Source organism: Carassius gibelio, chromosome A20, assembly GCF_023724105.1.
Source record: "Carassius gibelio isolate Cgi1373 ecotype wild population from Czech Republic chromosome A20, carGib1.2-hapl.c, whole genome shotgun sequence".
Taxonomy (NCBI): Eukaryota; Metazoa; Chordata; class Actinopteri; order Cypriniformes; family Cyprinidae; genus Carassius; species Carassius gibelio.
In genome coordinates, this window is record NC_068390.1 from 23,812,199 (window position 1) to 23,833,469 (window position 21,271).

Sequence of the window (21,271 nt, forward strand, 5' to 3'; positions counted from 1 at the left end):
GGTTATGGAAAAGATATTTGTCCAGTACATCTGTAAAATAATCTGTTATAAAAGTGATTTGCTCTGAAAATCATACCAAGATCAGCCTGAGAGGCCACTGGTTTGGTCATGTCATTGTGAATGGGCTGTGTAGGCTGGGCCTCCTGTGTTACCAGAGATGATGAATTTACTGCTTGGGGAGAAACAGAAGTTTAGTGAACAGTTTGGATGATAAAAATGTGGTTTTAAAGCCTGTATGTGTCAGAAATGCACCTGGGATGGGTTTAATATAAGGACAGCCCAGTAGCTGCACTCTCATAGCGATTATCCGGTGCCACTGTTGAGGTACGACTCGAATGCTTCGTGCTACGATGGAGGGATGGAAAGTGTTGCGTGTTTGGTGGAGGCTGTCAGTATTTCCTTCAAAGATCTGAGGTAAAACAGATGAATGATGCACAGACACTTAAAGAATTTGTATTACTTACTCTTATTAAACATCTCTGGTCTTATTGCGTGTGATTGATCAGTGCCATTATTGAATTTAGTTTTTTTTTTTTCATAAACTCAAAGAACATTTTTGATGCCATTTGGCAAGGTAAAAACCAAATCTCTCTCTAGAATATATTACTATTATTATGTCCTACTGTTGGCCAGGGAAAAACTATGATAAACAAAAATAACATTTATAATAATTCAATAAAGTTAAAATTTCAATAAAATTTCTGGGTTGTGTTGAACATGATTATGTAGTGATATAAAGACAAAGTCTTACCATATCATCAGAGTTATTATACTGGACAAATGTTCGCCAGCGACTCTTCTCTTTGTACTGGATCTTGTAGTTTTTTACAAAATATCCGAAGCCTGCAATAGTCAAGCCTGTGGTCAGAATACCTATGAAAGAAAAATATTTTTCCGAATGATTACCTTATCAAACTACAGTTTATTTCAATGTTTAGTCACACAACATTTAGCCTCAAACGCTCCTGAGGTCATTCTCCTGAGGACAGTGATGCAAACGCTCAGCAAGCTGAGGAATGTGACAGCATGTAGACTATAGACTTCACTTCAGAGTGCGTCCGGCCTCATTCAGCTCCTGAACACATTCCTGAGGGAAACACTCAAGTGACATGTTCCCAGCAGACACAGAAAGACCCAGAGGCCTGTTATTACTTTCCAACATGAACTACATCACGGGCATGAGGACGCCACCGTGATCAAAGAAGCAATTCAAAGTGTGAAGCAGTGAGATTGAAGTGTGAGGACTTGAAAGTTGAGAAAGGAAGTTACTCATCATCAAAGTGAGGATACTATTTAAAGCAAGTCAGGAAAGCTAAAGATTCAAAGCACTATTTTCTTTATTTAAAAGACACTGGCGTCCCTTTTTGTGGCTGAAGATGAATACATTGATAACTAAACAAGCAGTTAAGGTAAATTATAAAATACATAATTGTGGTTCTGACTGGATGAATCATGCATAACCCCATAGTTCTCACACCTACAATGTGGAAACTACTGCTGGGATAGCACTCAGACAACCAACGCTGGTGAGAAGCAGGGTAATTATAGTTTAGCATTTTTAAATTGGTTTTATTTTAATATGGGTTTCACATTTATTTATTTTAAAATATTTATATATTTTAAAATTAGCTATAATATTCAGTTTAGTTTTTAATAGTTTCATAATAATTTAGTTAGAATGTCAAAATGAAGTGTGCAAGCCATATTCATATTTGAAACACATGATAAATGTGTGTTGTGATATTTAATATGAAAAATAAAAATCATCTGGTCAGATCTTATTTAACCACAATCATGATATTGTAACTGTTGTGTCTTGCTTTCTTTCCCACGAACAACCGCGCATAAATCTTAACTGGGGCTAATGAAATTCAATAACGGCAGAGCCTCAATAGTGGAATGTTGTTCAAGTTCAAGTCATTTGCGTTGCAAGATGAATCACTGACTTCAATTAAAAATACACATGATCCTTCAGAAAGCATTCTAATATGCTGATTTGCTGCTGCTAAAAAATAAGTGAAAAAACTTTTCAACAACACTGTAGGTTAAAGTGACTTTACTTTCATTAAGGGTGATTCTAATATAACACTAACACTAGTTTCTTTCAGCTCATTGCTTTTATTACCCTACTCTCTACAGCAATGAATAAAAAAAATAATAAAAAAAAACATGAATTTTTCATGCCTGTTGACAAAAGCTTTCTCAGAGAAAAATGCAGAGTGGCGACCCCCATGGATAAAGAAATGCTTTTTATTTAGCTTTACAAATTTTTATGTGATCACCACAACAATAACAGAGCTTCCTCTTTGAGAGAAGCCGGTTTCACTCAGGGTCATCGTGTCCAAAAGCACAGATTCCCTCTAGCAGACAAAGTGAGCATTCTCCTTCTCCTTGAGCTGGATGAAATTAACTTGGTTGTGCTGTCTACACACAGTCATGCTCAAAATAAATGCATGTCCGGAGTGTTCCTAAATTTAAATGTGCTTTTGTAAGAGGGTTTGTATGTGTGATGAATGGACACAGAGAGGGCCTTTCTGTGTTTTTATGCAATACCAGGAACTGTTTTGCAGATACCAGTTAGCGGTCAGGGAGGAGTGAACGCTCATGTGCTCAAAGTGTGTAATGCTCGGCACTCAGAACTGGTTATGAGAAAGACCTTTTATGAGGATAATTACACCCTCTAGGACCAACTTTGGGTCTTTCTGCCATGTTTGCGTGTTTGTTTTGATATAATACCATTACATTTCTCCCTTTAGTACAGAAAAACTACTACAGGAAAGCCAAATCTGCACACTGAGATATAAAAAAGGGTAAAGCCAGGTGACCCAGAGACGAACATTCTGAATAAACAAACATATAAATGTGATCAGGTTATGAAGGCTAATGGTATTACCTGTGATCCTCCTCTTTTCTCCGAGGTCAATCTGGAGCCATTTTGGATGGTTGTTGTTAAGGTCATCAGAGACACCTGGTTGGGTGCTGTTAGAAAACCAGTCGACTTCAGACCCGTCGGTGGAGATATTGTGTGATGACAAGCTTGTAGCAGTGCTCATAGGTTGAAGAATAGTCTGTTGACTGCAATCTGTAAAAGAGATGACTCTCTGGTCAGAAATACATTTAAAATGAAACCTTTACACTACAATTTAAATGTTTGGGGACTGCAAAATTTGTGTCCAAGAAATTAATACTTTTATTCAACAAGGATGCATTCAATTAACCAAAAGTGACAGTAAAGACAATAGAAAAATTGTTAAATTCTATTTTCAAATAAATGCTGTTCTTTTGAACTTTATCAAAGAATCCAGAAAAATGATTCACACAAATATTTAGCAGCACAACTGTTTTTAACACTGCATCAAATCAGAATATAATTTCTGAAGGGTCATGTGACACTGAAGTAATGATGTTGAAAATTCAGCTTTGCCATCAGAGAAATAAATTACATTTTAAAATACCGTATTTTTCGGACTATAAGTCGCATCTGAGTATAAGTCGTAAAAGTAAAAAAAAACTGTCATGATGAGGAAAAAAACATATAAGTCGCACTGGACTATAAGTCGCATTTATTTAGAACCAAGAGAAAACATTACCATCTACAGCCGCAAGAGGGCGCTCTATGCTGCTCAGTGTAGGCTACAGGAGCACTGAGCAACATAGAGTGGCCTCTTGTGGCTGTAGATGGTAATGTTTTCTCTTGGTTCATTTTTAGCTCGTTTCTCTTGGTTCATGTCAAATTAATTTTTATAAATAAGTCGCACCTGACTATAAGTCGCAGGACCAGCCAAACTATGAAAAAATGTGTGACTTATAGTCTCATAAATATGGTACATTAAATTACAAAACTGGCATTTTAAATTGTAATATTACTAAACAAAATGACTGCATTTTTGATTAAATAAACTTTTCAAAAACATATACACATCTTTTGAATGGTAGTGTAAGCGATTCGTGCCACACGTGCAACTATGGTGACTATTAATGAATTCCAAATTCACCAACATCAACAATAAAAAAACTTCAAAAGAGAGTAATGTTAGTTCTACTCATGTCTAGTGCTTGGCATTATAATAGAACACACATGTGGAGCAAAAACACAGTTACGTATACGCTGACTCAACAGGAAGCCCTGAGCTCTTAAAATACCCAACCGTGTGTACAGTTAAATGGAAACGTATGTGCTATGAACACACTATTACAATAAAAGATGAGGGGAAAGACCCCCAATTCTTTAAAGAAAGAAAAACAGGGCCAATACATCCTGTTGTTTAGTCCCGAATTGGCGAACACCATCACATTCCACACATTGAGCATATGTCGGCAGAGGAAACTCAGGAAGAAGACAAGGACAATCTCAGCATGAGGTCAGAAAATATTCCAAGACGAATTTCTGCATACTCTTTTTTTTTTAAGCTTTCAATATTACTTAGAAATATCAAGTAGTATTGAATATTTATTAATTTCACATCATGTTTCTTTCTTTTATTTATTTTTTTCTAAATTAGAAAACTGTTAATTTACAGTTTTAAACAGGATTTTTAAATCTTGGAATTTCAGCAAAAACTGGACTTCACTGTAATTATATTTGAATATTTAGTAAAACATAAAACTTCATAAATTGCATATTAATACTTCGTGTCACATACTGTTTTTTGACTGTTAGCATCTAGTTAGGGGGTTGATGAGGGTAGGATGCTCGCTTGTTGGTAGCAGTCATTGCTTTAAGCTAATTGCTTTAAGCTAATTGGATTAATGGGAATCAATTGACATGGATCGATTGATGTCCACACATCTATAAACTCCTGTAATCAGAAACTCGTGCAATACATCAATCATGCACACTGAACACAAGTCTACTTCTGACCAGAAGAGATTAGGGTCATATCAGGAAAGGTACTTTCAAAAATCTGTAATAACAACTGACTAAAGCTTGTGGGTGTCACTCAAGTAAACAGTGAACAGTCAATGAATCCAGGTTTTCTGTAGGAAAACATTTTAAAAGTAAAGGTTGTTTTTTGGCATCCATAGTTCCATGAAGAATATTCAACATCCATAGAACCTTTCCATTACACAAAAGATTTTTTATAGTGGAAAAGGGTTCTTTAGATTTTAAAATGTTCTTCACACTGAATGGTTCTTTTTAAGAATTGTTCACTGAAAGGTTCACTGGGGAACCAAAAATTATAATTCTGGGTGCATATTTTGAAAAAAAAAACAAAAGTATGTTTTGACCTTTCATGCATGTAAACCCATTGTAGGAGACTCCTAAAAGAATATAAGGAACCTTTAAAATGGTATAATAAATGACAATAATTCTGAAGAACATTTGTTAGTTTTTTTGTGATTAAACTTTTTTTTCAAGTCATTTTATATCTTTCAAGTTCAATTAAATTAAAGTTAAATGAAAATTAAACCAAATGTAACCAAACCAAAATGAACCACATTGTTTTGCATAACTACATCAAATGTTAACATAAAAATTTAGATCTATTAGTTAATTATTATATTGAGTAAATACAAAAAATATTTTGTGTATGTGTGTATATATATATATATATATATATATATATATATATATATATATATATATACACATACACAGTATTTGCATTTATATAACTCAATAATAATTATACATTAAATACAAAAACCTTATGAAAAACATATTTCTTGATTTCATCCCATTGTATTTTTAGTTTCTCAAACTTAATTGTTTACTACTGTGAGTCAAATTCAGGAATTTGTGAGTCATTCTCCATTTAGCATCCTGCACAACCGTGGAAAGTAAACCTTTGGAGCAAGTGTTGGCACATGTACAAGTTTGGCAACCGCCGTGAGAATTTGATTCATCAGCTTCAGCAGAGCTGCACAGGTAAATAATACCGGTCTGTGCCAGACTCAAACAGCCGGAGAAAAACTAATTCACACGCCTTCCATTCACCTTGATAAAGAGCAAACAGGGCTTCCTTTATACGAACTGTTGGGCTGGCACAAAGTGATTAAGCTACTTCCTTTTTTGCAGAGATGCAAATATACCAGTCAAATTAAAACCATAACACACAGTGGCAGCAGGAATAACAGCAGGTGACAAAAACTAATCATGTCAACATGGTTCAAGAAATAATAGGATTAATCCTACACCAATATGTGTACTCGATTTACATCACCATTTAACCATAAAACAAAAGTACTTACCGTTTGTCACAAATGTGAAGAGGGTTTCAGACAACGAGCCACTGAAAGACATGAAAAAACAACGATATCAGTGAGCAATGAGCGTTTTAGACACAAAAGATCATTATTACAGTGATTAATTAAAGCCCTGTCTTGTGAAAGTAACGCCTTCAGGGGCGCCAAGAGGGAGATTCCCATTGTCAACCCAGTTGTGTTGCCAAATTCAGAGGACCTCCCTCACTGCATCCCGCATCTCTCCCTCTGACAGGAGAACTGGGGTACAGCTGGGGTAGTGGAAAGAGCAGTGTGCTGGTAATTAGAGAGGAACAGGCTGGGAAATTGCATCTCTGTCAGCCATTACTTAAAAACCTGTCATTATCACAGGCTTCCTGGATGTGATTACTTTTTCAGCACTTTTATGGCAGCTGAGCAAATCATTTCAGAGTTCAGGGTATGAAGTGGTTTACGAGAGCGTGAACGAACCGAAATAGGATATAGCGAGTGGTGAGCCAAGAACAAAAAAAAAATGTCTGGAGGCTGGGAATACAAGCAATAAACTGCTGGTGACAGAAATATAATCAAATAAAATCAACGGAAAAGTGAATCAAGTGCTGATCAGAGTCGCTAGACTGAAATAACCATAAAAGTGCATGCAATAAAACAAGCCTGAGATCAAAACCCAAGCAATTTAATTACAGGAACTGATATTGATTGTCGTTATGCAGTTAAAGCGGTAAAAGTAAACCCTGAGGACTGTTATATCATCAACAAAATCTCCTTAGAGTGGCCATGATGAATTTAGTTTGACTAATCAATTGGTTTGTAAAATAAATGGCTAATCCACCACTGCAACTTCGCCAGCTTCATATGCATTGCTATTTTTAAGTGCTTTCTAAGACAAGCAACAGTAATATTACTTCTCATAGTTTGGTTTATCAAAAGAATATAATGAAATATAAAAGTGATAATTAATAATTTAGTATAAAAAAAAAAAAAAGAAAAAACCAAATATATATATATATATATATATATATATATATATATATATATATATATATATATATATATATATATATATATATATATATATATATATATATATATATATGTATATCTCCAGGACACCCCAGCAATCACATAGAAATGCACTAAAAAACAAACAGGACACCCCAGAAACTATATAGCAATGCTCTAGCAAACAGAAACAATATAACAACACAATAAAATCCATTCAGAACGCCCAATTACTGCATAGCAATGCCCTTATAAAAACCCAGAACACACTGCCATTCACAGTTTCCAGTTCGCCCAACTGTGACCCGGCCTGAGAACCAGGCTCAGTACAGGAACCATGCTGGTGGAAAAAAAAAAAACATTACACCACATTAAAAACCAATCAGCGGCCTACATCCCAGTAACCGCATAGCAACTCCCTAGCACCCTAGAAACAGCACTAAAATCTGTCCTGTGGCCTAGTGCATGCGCATGACACATTTAGCCGTGCTGGTCATTTGGCTAGTTTGAGTCTGACTTAGATCATTTCCTGATTCCCCTTTCTTCTTCTCCTCTTTTCTTGTTTTTTCCTACTGTTCCCATCAATAAATGGTGACATAAAAGACAGAAAATGATCTTAATCTGCATGTGTTCTGTTAGGCTTCACCAGGTTTTAAATGACTCTAGAGAGCTGCCTGTTGTCCTCCTAATAAATCACTCCTAAATGGACACTTCAAACACTCCTCAGAGACTATAAGAAGAGCCAATCTTGATTTCTTTCTCAACCTGACCCCAGTTCCCCGATGACAAATCTGTGAAACCGCAACAGTCCAGACAGAGTGTCTGTGACATTAAGTAGTACCTGAACCATCCATCATGCAAAAGAAGGCAGGAATCACCTCTTCATAATAACCACTGCACTGCTGGAGAACCTAACAAGGTCACATTCAGACATAGCCAGTAGATGAAGTATCCGGAATAATACATGTCGTGACTTGTCTGGGGGAACTTGTAAGGCAGACTATTTAAATTCCTCAAACTGTAATCTGGAAAAAACGGTTTTCCTGGCAAACTTACAGTAAACACATATGTTGACAGAAATCTACTCAAGATGGAAGTCGATGAGGCAACAGTTGCATATTTGCCCCATAGACTTCAATTGTAAATGTGTAAACATCAACATTTCATTCCTTTTTATGTACCGGGAAAGCCCACACGCTGATGTCTGACTCACCTAAGAACATAAAAGCATTCTGTATCACAGATAAAATCTGAGGCTTCAAGCTTCTGGCACAAAGATAGACCACAGAAACCACTGCAGTAACTCACTCTTTTGACTGGATGCCATTGGCTCTGACCGCAGGGTAGTGACTGAGCCCTCGGCGCACCTCCACTGTGATTGGTCCTCCAAACTGGTCCATGATAACCCCAGCATGCACCGCTGATTTACACAAAACTGATGTCTGAAATAGAAAATAGAAAGCACTCAGTCACAATTATAAGAACTTTTAAGCAACAGCAGAGAATTTAATAGGCTACGCTGATCGGAAGACCGGAGATGAATGACTCACTGACAGCAGGTGGCGCTTATGAACAGCAAATGAGACAGTGTTTCCTGGGTTACCGCTGTAAACCAAGTAGGGTTGCACTTATGAACACTACTTTAATATGCATTGTTCAGAGGCAAGAGGAAAATAAAATACCTTCTTCTGAAAATAGTCAGTTCCCCTCAGAGATACATTCGTATAAACTCCTACTCCAGTTGTATCTCGATTTGTTTGGCATCTTAACCATTTTGAATCATCACATATTTGAGTCGACACATTTTTTTGACCGGCTCGTGGTTAATCATTTCATCCCGAATATATAAGCATAATTTCATGTTGTGAGCACAGACTCGGCTACATAAAACATCCATATGAACACTGCAACAACAGGCATTCAATTGAGTTTGCTCTGGTATTTCATAATTACTAAGACAGACCTCCATTTCAACATAAAACATGCATGTTTTTAGTCTCAACATAGATTAATTAAAAAAGTTTCAGACTGGGAAGGGCTTTATAATTTAATTCTGAGGGAACAATTACAGTAATTGAAGCCGCCAGTGGAAAACATTCCTCATCTACCACAGCGAATGCTAGTACAGAAAATGCCTTCGCATGAATTACCTTTCTAAAGGATCCTTTGCATTACAGGCAAGGCCAGGTAACAGTCATAATGGGATTTGAACACTGAGCAACACTGAGCTTTGACTCTGACAGCACATGCATGTTATCTAAATGCAGATGTTTCTTATCTAGATTATGCCACTTTTCACTTGCCCATCTGTAATATAACAAAAACTTGCTTCCTTTTTTTCCAGAAATGATGAAAATCGATTGTTATTTAAACTAATGATCAGTACAACAAATTTCAAGTTATTACCACAAAACATGTTGAAATCTTTAAAATACCATGTGGATAGTTGATTGCCTCCTAAATTAACATTTACCACACAGTCAGTTTTTATAACATTTAAAAACTTAAAAGAACTTTTTACTTTGAATCTTAAAGCTGAAGATAAAAGTAATCAGAAAAAGACTTCCAGAAGCAAGCCCACTTAAAAAAGCTTGAGCAAAATAACTGACTATGGCAGAAAAACTAAATAAAAGTGTACGGTCTCTGGGGTGGTCCGGTGTTTTACATTGAGCCCATTAGCTACTAGCAAAATCATTACTGTGTTGAGGTAACAGAAGACGTATTGTGTGTTATCAGCAGAAACAGCTGCACTGCATTCAGACTGAGATGCTTCATTAACCGGAACATGTCCTCTCCAGTCAGGGCCATAAATACAGCCCTATTCGACAACTGCAGTGTTTACCTTTGATTTATGATGCATAAAAGTTGTGCTACCCCATGCAAAACACTACTGCGATGCCACAGTGCTCTATGTGGTTGCTAGATTGTACTGGTTTCTTACTACCCTATGTTAAAAACCAAAAAAAAATATATATATATATATTTCCAACATGGCAGTAATGTAATGGAACAGCCCTTAGCCTCTGCTAAATGTAAATTACTTATCATAATTACTCATATAACTCCCATAGCTGTGTTTAAAGAATAGGATTTTTAAGGAGAAATGTTGGTAATTGTCACTTTGCACTTCTAGTTTTGATCAATTTCATTTGTCTTTGCTGAGTAAAATTATTTTTTTCTAACGGATTTCATTCAGTTGATTCATTCAGTCTTTCAAAGTATTGATGAACCTATGAGGTTAAGGTGGCAAAATAATGAATCAATGTGTGTGTGTTGGAGTGACTGCTGAATGGTTTTGGAGGGCAGATCTACTGTGCTGGCATTATCTGTCTGTAATCCCAGAGTCCACTGCTCCACCCAACCTACACAAAAGCAAATGTGAAGTAATCAATTGCTCTGGCTCTTTCCAAAGCCCGCCACGCTCGCATATCAAAGCAGACAGAAGCAGGGTTGAAATGCGCCCCTTTGTCCTCCATTGCTGGTTAAGACCCTGTTTTGTGAGTGCTCAGCCTGGAGCCGTGTGTCTGTTGTCTTTCTTGAAAATCTGTGATCCGTGATGGGGGTTAGGGCAACTTAAAGCAGAAAGCGTTCCTCCTACCATCAGGTTAGTCTATGGAAATGTAGCATTAGTAAAATACAATACAGAGAGATAGTCACGCTCTGATAGACTGGATTTTTCCCACAATCAGAATGTGCATTTTCCAGTTTCCTTCTGTTTTACATTTTTAGTCTATTTCTGTTGTAATCATTTCCTAAATTCTATATATATTTTTTGTTTGTTTAAATTACGAAAAAACTGTATGTTTCTCATATGTAGCAACTGGTGTAAAAATTCTATGCATATTATTTATCACATTCTGGATATTTTTTTAGTTTTTAAAAGTCTTATGCATACCAATTCTGCATTTAGATTTATTTAAAAATACAGTAAAACAGTAATATTAGGGCATACTATAATTTTAAATAATTGTTTTCTACTAATATATTTATCAAATGTAATTTTGTCCTGTGATGGCATAACTGAAGTTTCAGCATCATTACTCCAGTCACACACAATCCTCCAGAAATCCCTCTAATATCCTGATGGTGATTGAGAAATCTTAGAAAAATTAAATATTTCTTATTATTATCTCACAATTGTGCTGTTTAATATTTAACTGTGATGCATTTTTCTCAATTATTTGATTAATAGAAAGTACAAAATAAAAGCATATACTTGAAATAAACTTTTATAAAAGCTGTGTCGTTGCTAAATAAAATAAATAATTTCTTTAAAAATATATATAATGATAAACTGATAAACTTTTGAATGGTAGTGTACTGTAAAAGTATTAAACGTTTTAATTACTACAAACTATTACTATAAACAAAACATGTATTTTTTAGATCATAACTACTTTGATATTTACACTTTAGCTTATTTTTCATAAGATTGTTGGGGTCCAAAACTCTTGGCACCACATTTTAAAGTACAAAAGAAAGCAGCTGAAAAGTCTGATTTTATTACCTGACACAAAAAAAATGCTCTTGGGAATGAAATCCAGCTGATAATATAAGAACTTGTAAAAAAAAAAAAAAAAAAAACCCTACTACATTAAGTTAGAAAACCTGCAAAATAGAAGTATTTTCAATTCATGGTCTCAGACTTCATTTTTGCTTTAAGAGGTTCAGCTACACTCATGCAACAAACATCTGATTCAAATGAAAAGAACCTTTCAATTACCCTCACAAAATTAATGCTGTGACACACACAAAGCTCGGCCAGCTTAGATTTCACAAACAGGAAGAGATTTTACCACAATGCTAAGCCTTCAGAAAGAACCTTAACTTGAGTTATAGCTCAAAGCCCAAGCACATGATTCTCTCCACATCAAACTATCCGTTGCTGCTTGGTCAATCATTTGCATAACCCAAATCTCCTACTCTGATTCGCTGGAAAGGTTTGCACAATTACATAAACGCCTTTCATTCTGAGTTCACTGACCACTATAAAGTGACCAGGGAGAACAATGTGGGCAGCACAAATGATCTGTCACTGCGTATCCTCAGGGGTGTCCACACACACACACACACACACAAGCCCTGTCACAACAAATGGGTGTCAGACAATGGGACGAGCCATTAGTGCATTCCACCCCCGACTGCTGGCCTGCTTAACATTCCCCGTGAAGGCCCTTGAGGCCTGAGCACCTGTGGGAAAATCTGCTTAGAGAAGCTGCTTTTCCTGTCCGAGCCGCTGCATCTGAAACCTCTTCAGGAAGCGCCCCGCTGAGCATCTGCTTGTCTGCATGTCGTCCATGTAAATAAACTTGCCTAACAATCTCCCGCAGATGCGGAATGAGCCGTGACATGCTAGCCACACCTGAGGAAAACAATGAGACGCTACTCACATGTCTGTAGCCCAGGGAAATGTCCCCAGACACGTCTCCTGTCACCGCTGCACATCCGGCCGGACAGTACTTCCTACACGGGACGAGAACAAAGAGAAAGATCTGCTTACACCACGTCAGTTAATTATAGCCGACGGCTCGGGAGAGATAATGCTGAGTGAGATTCAAAATTTATAAGCATCAATTAAATGAGATCTAGTCTGGAAAACTGTGACTATTACCTAGAGTTACTTTTTTATGTAATGTCTTGTAGCTTATATATATTTCAATTGAATAGCTGTAGAGTGGTCTGAGCATTACATATTAGGGGTGCTCCGATCACGATTGGCCGATCGTTAATGCGCATCTCGTCAGTAAAGCCGGTTTTCTAATCAGCGGTTAATTCCATCAGGTGCGTGATTTCACATAGAGCAGCTGTTACTACACAGAGAAAATGCACAAATCCACCTCATTTTCAGCGTTTATTGGTGCATCTTCTCAGTTAACAACGGCTCTGTGTAGTAACAGCTGCTCTATGTGAAATCACGCACATGATGAAAGAAACCGCTGATTAGAAAACCGGCTTTACTGAGGAGATGCGCATAACGATCGGCCGATCGTGATCGGAGCACCCCTATTACATATTGAATATTCTCAATAAATCTACTATACTTATGGATATATTCATGTATATTTGTGCTTTTGTGATGATTTAAATTCGATTTTACTTTTATTTACATTAAGAGTGCTTTCGCATACCTCATTCCAATTATAAAAAATATTCTACAATTAAACTCTAATTTATAACCATAAAATAAACAATAATAATAGTTGTAATAATAATAATAATTGGGTCAAAGATGAGACATCCCATTTTGGTGTTTGCATCAAATTAGATTAAAAAAACTACATTTATATACATAGAACACATTAAATGCTAATAAATCGTGTACTTTAATGTTTAAAAACTTTTGTGGAAATTAATTGACAAAATATGGGTGAAATAATGTTCCAGCGCAGCAGATATATTAATGTTAAAACGAATCAACAAACTTCATACTTTTTCTAGATCTAAAAAATGTTTGGTCTTTGACCCGCACACTTTTTTTATAAGACTGAAAAAAATATGAAGCTTTATCAGCCAGCTTGTGTAAGTGTAACATTTTCCTGGCTTCTCTATCCTACAGACATATTCTCACCTGTACTTAGACTGCCTCGGGAAATGACTGCCTTTGTCCAAGCATGTCAGCAGCTCTGAGGAGGAAAGCAGAGGAGGCCACACAATGAAGGTAAAAATGGAGCAGATGTGAAGTGTCTCCACAAAGGAAACAGGCCCCCAACTCAACAACAACATCAAGAACAACAGGACATGAGCATCACAACAGGATGACAGACCCACTTCCTGCACTTCCATGTATAGGACTGAAGCATAGAGAGAGAGAGCATGTTCCACACCAATTTTGAATAAGCAAAAGGTTTGAAACTACACAAGGGTAAGTATATTATGATATAATTCTCCTTTTTAGATCAAATATCCTTTTAACAATTCTTTGCTTTGTTCAACAAAGTCATAAAAAAACATCCCAGGATCTTTAAGCATCCAGATGAAGGAAGGGGGCAAGCCACGACATGGGGCCATCATACGTCGGTTATTATGAGGGTCAGCCAAGAGACAGTAAGACATATGTACAATGTTGTGATTAAATTAGACACACTTTTTTTTAAAAGTAAGGATACCTTTGTGGTTTTCTGTGGAGTATGAAAGCAGGAATCCTCTTCCAGATATATGCTGGCTGCTACGAAAGCGAACGGTCAGTTCGCTGGAGTCCGTGTGAATCGGTCCAGGCTTAGGCATCAGACCACCACAGTACTCCCAGGAAACTAGACGAAATGCAAGTAAACTTAGTGAAAATATAACCCTAGATAAGGAATTAGATTCATATTGAGTTATTATGAAACCAAAAAGGCTGAAATAGTTTGTTTCTGGAAAGTTTATGACTTGTCTACTGATGAAAGATAACACCCTGAACACTGATGAGATTTTGATCAGCTCTGATGATTATCATAACACTTTAATATGTAAAACATTTGACCCAAGGGTCAACACACCAAGAGGTGTGAATGACAAAACTGCACCAAAACAAAGCTTTAGTCATCCAACATCACTCAACTGCTGTTTAAGAATCACTCAGAATGGAATTCCAGCCATCCTGCTGCAGGACGCTTTGATCAGTGGATGTGGCTGAGGGTCGACTCGGACACCATAACAGCGTTGACTTTTATACATATCTGAGACTTGTTATAGCACTTATATATCATTGCTCTTTTTGTTGTTTTTGATTGCTTCCACTGTCCTCAATTGTAAGTCGCTTTGGATAAAAGCGTCTGCTAAACGAATAAATGTAAATGTAATGTATGTATAATGCATATGAAAAACAATGCTATTATTGACAATAAATGACATATAAAAGAAAACTGCCTAATGTTACTGAGTGAAATGTCGATCCAGGATGTGGCAAAGCACTGTGCAAATTTTGGGGTGTTGATGGAAGCGATCTACTGGATCTTTGTTTTGATCATCCTATTGAATATGATCCAGATGTAGTATTTGATAAAAACTTGATTTTGCTCAAAATGATGATTTAAAAAAAAAGGAGTGGCTGTTTTCTTCAAAAAAAAAAAAAAAAAAAAAAAGAGTTAAACAGCCACAAAACAGTATTTATTGTTTGAATTTTTTACAAAATGACAAAATTTGAAAGTTGAGACTTTGTTTTACACCAAAAGTTACCTGCTCTGTCTTGTTTGTCAGCGTGTTATCAGTTTTCTCTTTGCTCCACAATGTATTTTTCACAGCATGAGCACATGATGTGTTGCGCGAGTGCAATGGATTGTCGGACGTAACAAAGGAGGACGGGTCTTTGCAAAGGGTCAATTAAAAAAAGAAATAAATCCTCAACTCTCATACAATTATGCCAATATAGTGCAAAAACAGCAAGCTCATTTGAAAAAGAAAAATATCAGAAATGGTTGAGTACATGTGACAATATCCTTCAAGAAACAGGAAGAATAAGAAACATTTCACCATAACCTCTATCCTCTGACACACTGACTTCTGTGGTTACAGTAAACTTATCAATGTGTGACTGGTGCCGACTCATGAGAGCATTCTGATTTACAGCGCTTTACTCAGGTTTACTCACAGTAATGTGATCTAGAGGAGTTTAAACGGACTAAAGATCATATGATCAACTATATCACAATATGACTGCACAAGTACAACCAGACTCAAATTAGATTTATAAATACAACAGTTTTTCCTACAGCATTTAGCCCCACTCAGCAACATTGGCTCAACCAATGGTATCAGTTTGGGGCAGGACTGTAACCGTTTGTCCGACCAAAGGACGTTTGGGAAACCTGTTTGAAAATACACATTCGGTTTGGTGCCACACTTCAATTTTAAATTCAAATGCAGCTTTTAAAATGTCCTTTAGTCTAACAGTCCTGAGCAGCAAGACAGTTCTTCTTCTTGAGAAATGCACTAAAGGTTCAAGAAAACCACTAAGACAAAAACTACTTTTTCCACCACATTTTCTTCATTAATCAAACAAGAAAGACTTGTTACTGTGAAAAAAGATGCAACTGAGAACATCTGGTTTTCATATATTGTTTGACCCCAATGGAGGATCTAGTGACCAGTAGGGAAAGACTAGATAATGGCTGAGAAAACAACATTATGTATGCACCATGTACAACACATGACTGATTCAAAGAGCTCACCGATTTCTGCCCCATATGATCCTTTTAGAACCTTCAAATAGTCAGACTCACAGTCCTTCTTCTCCATGTTCAGGTCTCCAAACTTGAGGACAATCGTGTGGCCAAGTGGTACGCGGATTCGCCATTCACACCAGGAGTTGTTGGGGTAAGTTCCCGGGTAGTTCTCGGAGGACAGAACACCACTCTCTTGCCCAAGGACATAATGACCACAGCCATCATCTGTCAAAGAAAAATGAGAGTTTGTTGCACAAAAACAAAAGTGTATTTTTATGCTCAAATTGAAGACAATCATTGACTGCGTTTACATGTACAACATATTAGATTACAATTCAAAGGTCAGAAAAATGTGTATATTAAGACATTACTTATAGCAATGATGCATTAAATTGAGTGATAGTAAAGACATTTATAAGGTTATAGAACAATTCATTTCAATTAAATGCTGTGTGTCTGAACTTTCCATTCAGGATCTTAAAAATAATGCATGATTTCCACAAAAATACTATGCAGCACAACTGTTTGCAACTTTGATAATAATAAGACATTTTTCTTGAGAAACAAATCAGCATTAGGGTTGTGACGATAGACAGTATCTTTGTTTATCTACGATAGTCAGAGATATTAACTGTGGCTGATGGCTTGGACAAAATCAAAGAAATCACCTTAAATTAAAGCTTTGAAAGCTCATTCCTTAACTTTAAAAAATCAAATAATATTGATTCAAGCCCCAGACTCATTAAACTCATTTTAGATACCAAAACAGCTATCCAATCTATTATGTAACAGTAGGACTCCAAATGCACAAGAATGGCTGATTCTGTTGCAACAAAAGATTACTTGAAACCAAATAAGCCAAAGCACGCCAACCTAATGTAAACCAAATAATACTATATCAGCCAGCAGAAAGTTGAAATTACTAATTGTTTTAACATGTAAATGACCCTAAGACAAGTCAAAAAACACCAGAAGAAGTCTCAACTTAGATCTAAGTATAAGTTTTGTCATTAAAAGCTGATACAGCACCCTTATTACAGAAGAAATACAATGTTCAATCCTCACATATGCTCATTGATCAGTGACAAAGGTGGTGTTAGAAACCATCAGCTGCCGGACACAAGTCTTATGGATGATCCTCGGGCAAAGAGCTCCCACGCTGAATATATGAGCATTTGTGCAAGTATTGTCAAGAACATTACTGTTCACTGATATGTTGAGGCTCCGTTACGCCACTGTCTCTCACCGTAAAGGCACTCACACCTGTGATGGCACCATCAGACAGCTGAGTCTCTAGTAGGCAGGCAAGAACTTGGCGCTGATGTATGTGCATTACAGACTCTGAGACCCCAGAGTTTTGTGACTTTGATGGCATTCTTAAATGACACCAGGAATGAAACGGGACCAATGCTATAAATAGCTCCGGTGTGTTTCTAAGGGAACATTCGGCTGCACTAACCAGAAGTGCTTTCTTTGACCTTACATGGTATTACGTCAGTGCTAAATACTGGCGGACACACAGTGGCCTTTGTGGTGGCATCTGAGCTCCATCCAGATGTAGGGTTGGGTCGGTGCAAAAAAAACCCCCCAAAAACGAATGGACGGAAACCTTAGGGCAGGTGGTGGAGGAATGACATCACATTAATCATGACCATGCAAACAAATTAAAATCTACAACTAAGCTTTTAAGGCAAGACAGCCCAAGCGAACAGGGTAAAAAACATTTTTGTATTACAAGCTTTCCGAAATGTTATGTTTACATATGCAAATCAGACTATTAAATAAATATGCAATAATTTTCATATATTTACAGAAAAGAAATCTGAACACTGGATGAAACCAGGTTCAAAATTGGTTTAAAATTTGTTGAAAATTAGAGGCAATGGTGTTTACTGAGGCAATATTTCTCTTTTTATATTTAAGAATCATACAGAAAAATACTGTCATCAGCCAGAAAAATATAAACTTTCACCACGTTTTAGTTATAAAATGTTTTTTTATTTTTTTTTATTAAATCAGCCAAATTCATTATGAACAAACTGCTCTGTAAAAACCTTCAGAATATAGGAATAAAATGGTAAAAGTGGGAAAGAATTCTGTCTCAGTGCATGAGAAAGCTCTTAAATATATGTACAGTAATTGAAACATACAGAAGCAGACAGATAAAGCACAATAAAATACTTATTGTATTTTGGATGTTTTCGTTAAACTAGTCTGAAACAACATGTTATGAAAAGCCAAATCTCTAAATTGACCAGTTTATGAAAAACATGTTTTAGCCTGTAGTGTCTTGCCTTGAAGAATATTCAAGATTAGCTAACAAAAACATTTATTTAAAATGACCAAAAGCGGTTTGAGCGCTCTTTCCCATTCATTCCAACAGAGAAGAACACAAGAGAGCTTCAAAACCAGCTCTTTCAGCATGTTGAGGAACACCTGGCCATCGTCTGCCCCGGGGTGGAAGACAAATATTCACAACAGAGAGAGTTCTGCATGTACAGACAATCCAACTGTCTCCTAACATGCACCAAATAAGGGTTCTTCTCAAACTAGTTGAGGGTATTCCATTTAGCCTGTGGTTTTGCAGCAATGCCGTAGAATAAACCCAAAGAAACTTTCAGTGAACAGTTCATAAAATAACCTTTTTTTCTTATGTAAAGAACATTTTATAAATCTGAAGACCCTTTACCACTATAAAGAAACTTTTGTGTAATGGAAAGCTTCCATGGATGTTAAACGTTCTTCATGGAATCATTGATGCCAATAAAGAACCTTCATATTTAAGAGTGTACAATCAAAAATGTGATGTTTAGCAAGAATACTGTCAGTATTTATGTTAAAGCAATAATACAAAAAGAAATAACACGTCAAGGGAAGTGTTACCATACAGTAAAGAAGCACTCCCTTATCTATCCAACTAGAGCTTGAGGGTACTACCGTTTTCTAGATTAAAACTAAATTCAAAAAGGTAACATAAGTGACTAAGACTGCTTTAGTGAGTGAACTAAATCATTATGCATTCCTGCAGCTTAAACATTAGAGCAATGCCAATGTCATGGGTTTGATTCCAATAAGATGTATCCTTTTATAAGGATAGTTCACTAAAGAAAAGAAAATTCTCTCATCGTTTGCACACTGTTATGTCGTTTTATACTCTTACGAATTTCATTCACAAAGATATTTTTAATGAAACCTGAGAGGTTTCTGTCCCTCCACTTAAAGTCAAAGTACCCAAACTTTTAAAAGATTCAATAAGGTTATAAATCTGTTCATCACATTAAGAAATTATCTCTTCACAAAACTTGAATCAAAGCGCTCAATTCAGGTGGACTCATTTTATGACAAACTTTTCCAAAACCTATGAAAAATCTGTGTTTCAAAGATGAACCAAGGTCTTATGGGCTCGTTACATCATATATGGGTAAGTAAATCATGTCAATTTATTTTTGGGTGAAATAACCCTTTCAATGAGAGCTTCGGCCAAATGCATTAAGGCAAATCAACCAATTCATTGGAAAGATCAGCAACTTCTCTCATGAAACTGACATGGAGAGCTTGTGCAGATGTGAAGATGTTCAGTGACAACTTATACTTCGGTCTGTTTAGCTAATATATGGTTTTAAAAACGTGGAATTATATTGCACGGGTCATACTGATACTTTTATATGTTGCTTCAAAGCTTGAAAACCTCTATCAACCAGTAGAACCCTTCAAAACGTCTCTATTTTTGAACCACAAAGGAAAGTAATAAAAGTCTTAAAAGTAAATAACAACATTTTCACTTTTGGCTTTACTATATCTTTAACAAATAAAGGTTTCTCCAGTTGTTTTGTGTCAATGTGTGCTGCAGCTACTTTGGATATGGTCAAATGCAGAATTAATACAAATATCCCAGCAGTTAAAAGTCCTCAGTGCAGCATTTAAATCCCAAAAGTGATGTGTTTCCACACTAAAGATCTGATGCTGCTTTGACCATCCAAGCACTTTCTGACTGCAATCCAGTCCCACTTGTGATTCGAGGGAGAGTTGTCCTCATGGACAGAGTGTCAACTGCTGTTGCAACACAGTCAGCACGTTTTCTAATGATACCAAATATCTTAACTACTAAGTATATGAACCTTTTAGGTATTAAATCTCCAGGTCTACGAGTTGGAAGCAATTCTACAGTTTCATGGAGAAACATGGAACAAGTAAGTCACTGTTCCTGAACACAGGACAGTATGCTTAACACAAACACATGTCCAGGTTAAACTGTAATCCAAGACTATTTCTACAATAAGTCAAACCCACATAGCTTTACAGGATCAACCTGGAGCTCGTGTAACAAAGTTTGAAGCATTATGTCTCCTTAAAACAAGCTGCACGTTCACTTATAACGATATAAAGACACGCTACGTGCAAACAACTACACAAAGTCCTCCACCAGTAACCTCTGACGCCTCAGCAAACAGCCCCTTTTGTTTCCGATCATCTGTCGTGTTTTTGTTCGCTTACCCGGTTTTTCGGAGAGCACAAGCGGATGAATTGAACATAAGAGAATCAGTCCATGCAGTAATGTGTTTCCAGGCATCTCCGCTTAAAACCGCTGCGAATGTGAGTAACATTGGAGAATCGTCACGGGAGCATGTTTACCGGGAGAAACTCGTGTACATGTGTCCGCGCGAATCCCCAAACGCCTTGAATAAACTCTTCTTCTTCCGTGTTTCTGCCACAGGCGGCACCAAGCGGTTATTAGACCAGTCATACAGGTCTGGCTTGTGTCAGGCAGTGAGTAATATGGTATGGATACAAAGTGATAATTATTGGAGATATAAGCGATACATAACCGGAGTTCTCCAGCTTCAGTCACTTTTATGCCTCAACACTCGATTTTTTTATTAGATTATTACTATTAGATTTCAACGTTTCATTTTCGTCATAACGTAAACCTACGTCACATTTTC

The 21,271-nt window shown here is 36.5% G+C and overlaps 1 protein-coding gene across 5 annotated transcripts in view; it reads right to left on the bottom strand.

The window, feature by feature from the left end:
* Nucleotides 1–21,038, bottom strand: part of LOC127939020 (discoidin, CUB and LCCL domain-containing protein 1) — a 29,033-nt gene extending 7,995 nt beyond the window's left edge. The window contains exons 1-11 of one of the 5 annotated variants that reach the window (XM_052535996.1): nt 20,823–21,038; nt 16,386–16,553; nt 14,292–14,435; nt 13,754–13,808; nt 12,576–12,648; nt 8,494–8,627; nt 6,193–6,233; nt 2,894–3,082; nt 752–873; nt 253–409; nt 77–172 (exon numbers count right to left, since the gene is read on the bottom strand). In XM_052535996.1, coding sequence (XP_052391956.1) covers nt 77–172; nt 253–409; nt 752–873; nt 2,894–3,082; nt 6,193–6,233; nt 8,494–8,627; nt 12,576–12,648; nt 13,754–13,808; nt 14,292–14,435; nt 16,386–16,553; nt 20,823–20,898 — 1,255 coding nt within the window. In that variant the 5' untranslated portion in view covers nt 20,899–21,038. Of the gene's footprint in view, nt 1–76; nt 173–252; nt 410–751; nt 874–2,893; nt 3,083–6,192; nt 6,234–8,493; nt 8,628–12,575; nt 12,649–13,753; nt 13,809–14,291; nt 14,436–16,334; nt 16,554–20,822 lie in introns of all 5 variants that reach the window. The other 4 variants (XM_052535991.1, XM_052535994.1, XM_052535992.1 and 1 more) reach the window with 4 other exon arrangements.
* Nucleotides 21,039–21,271: the final 233 nt, after the last annotated feature.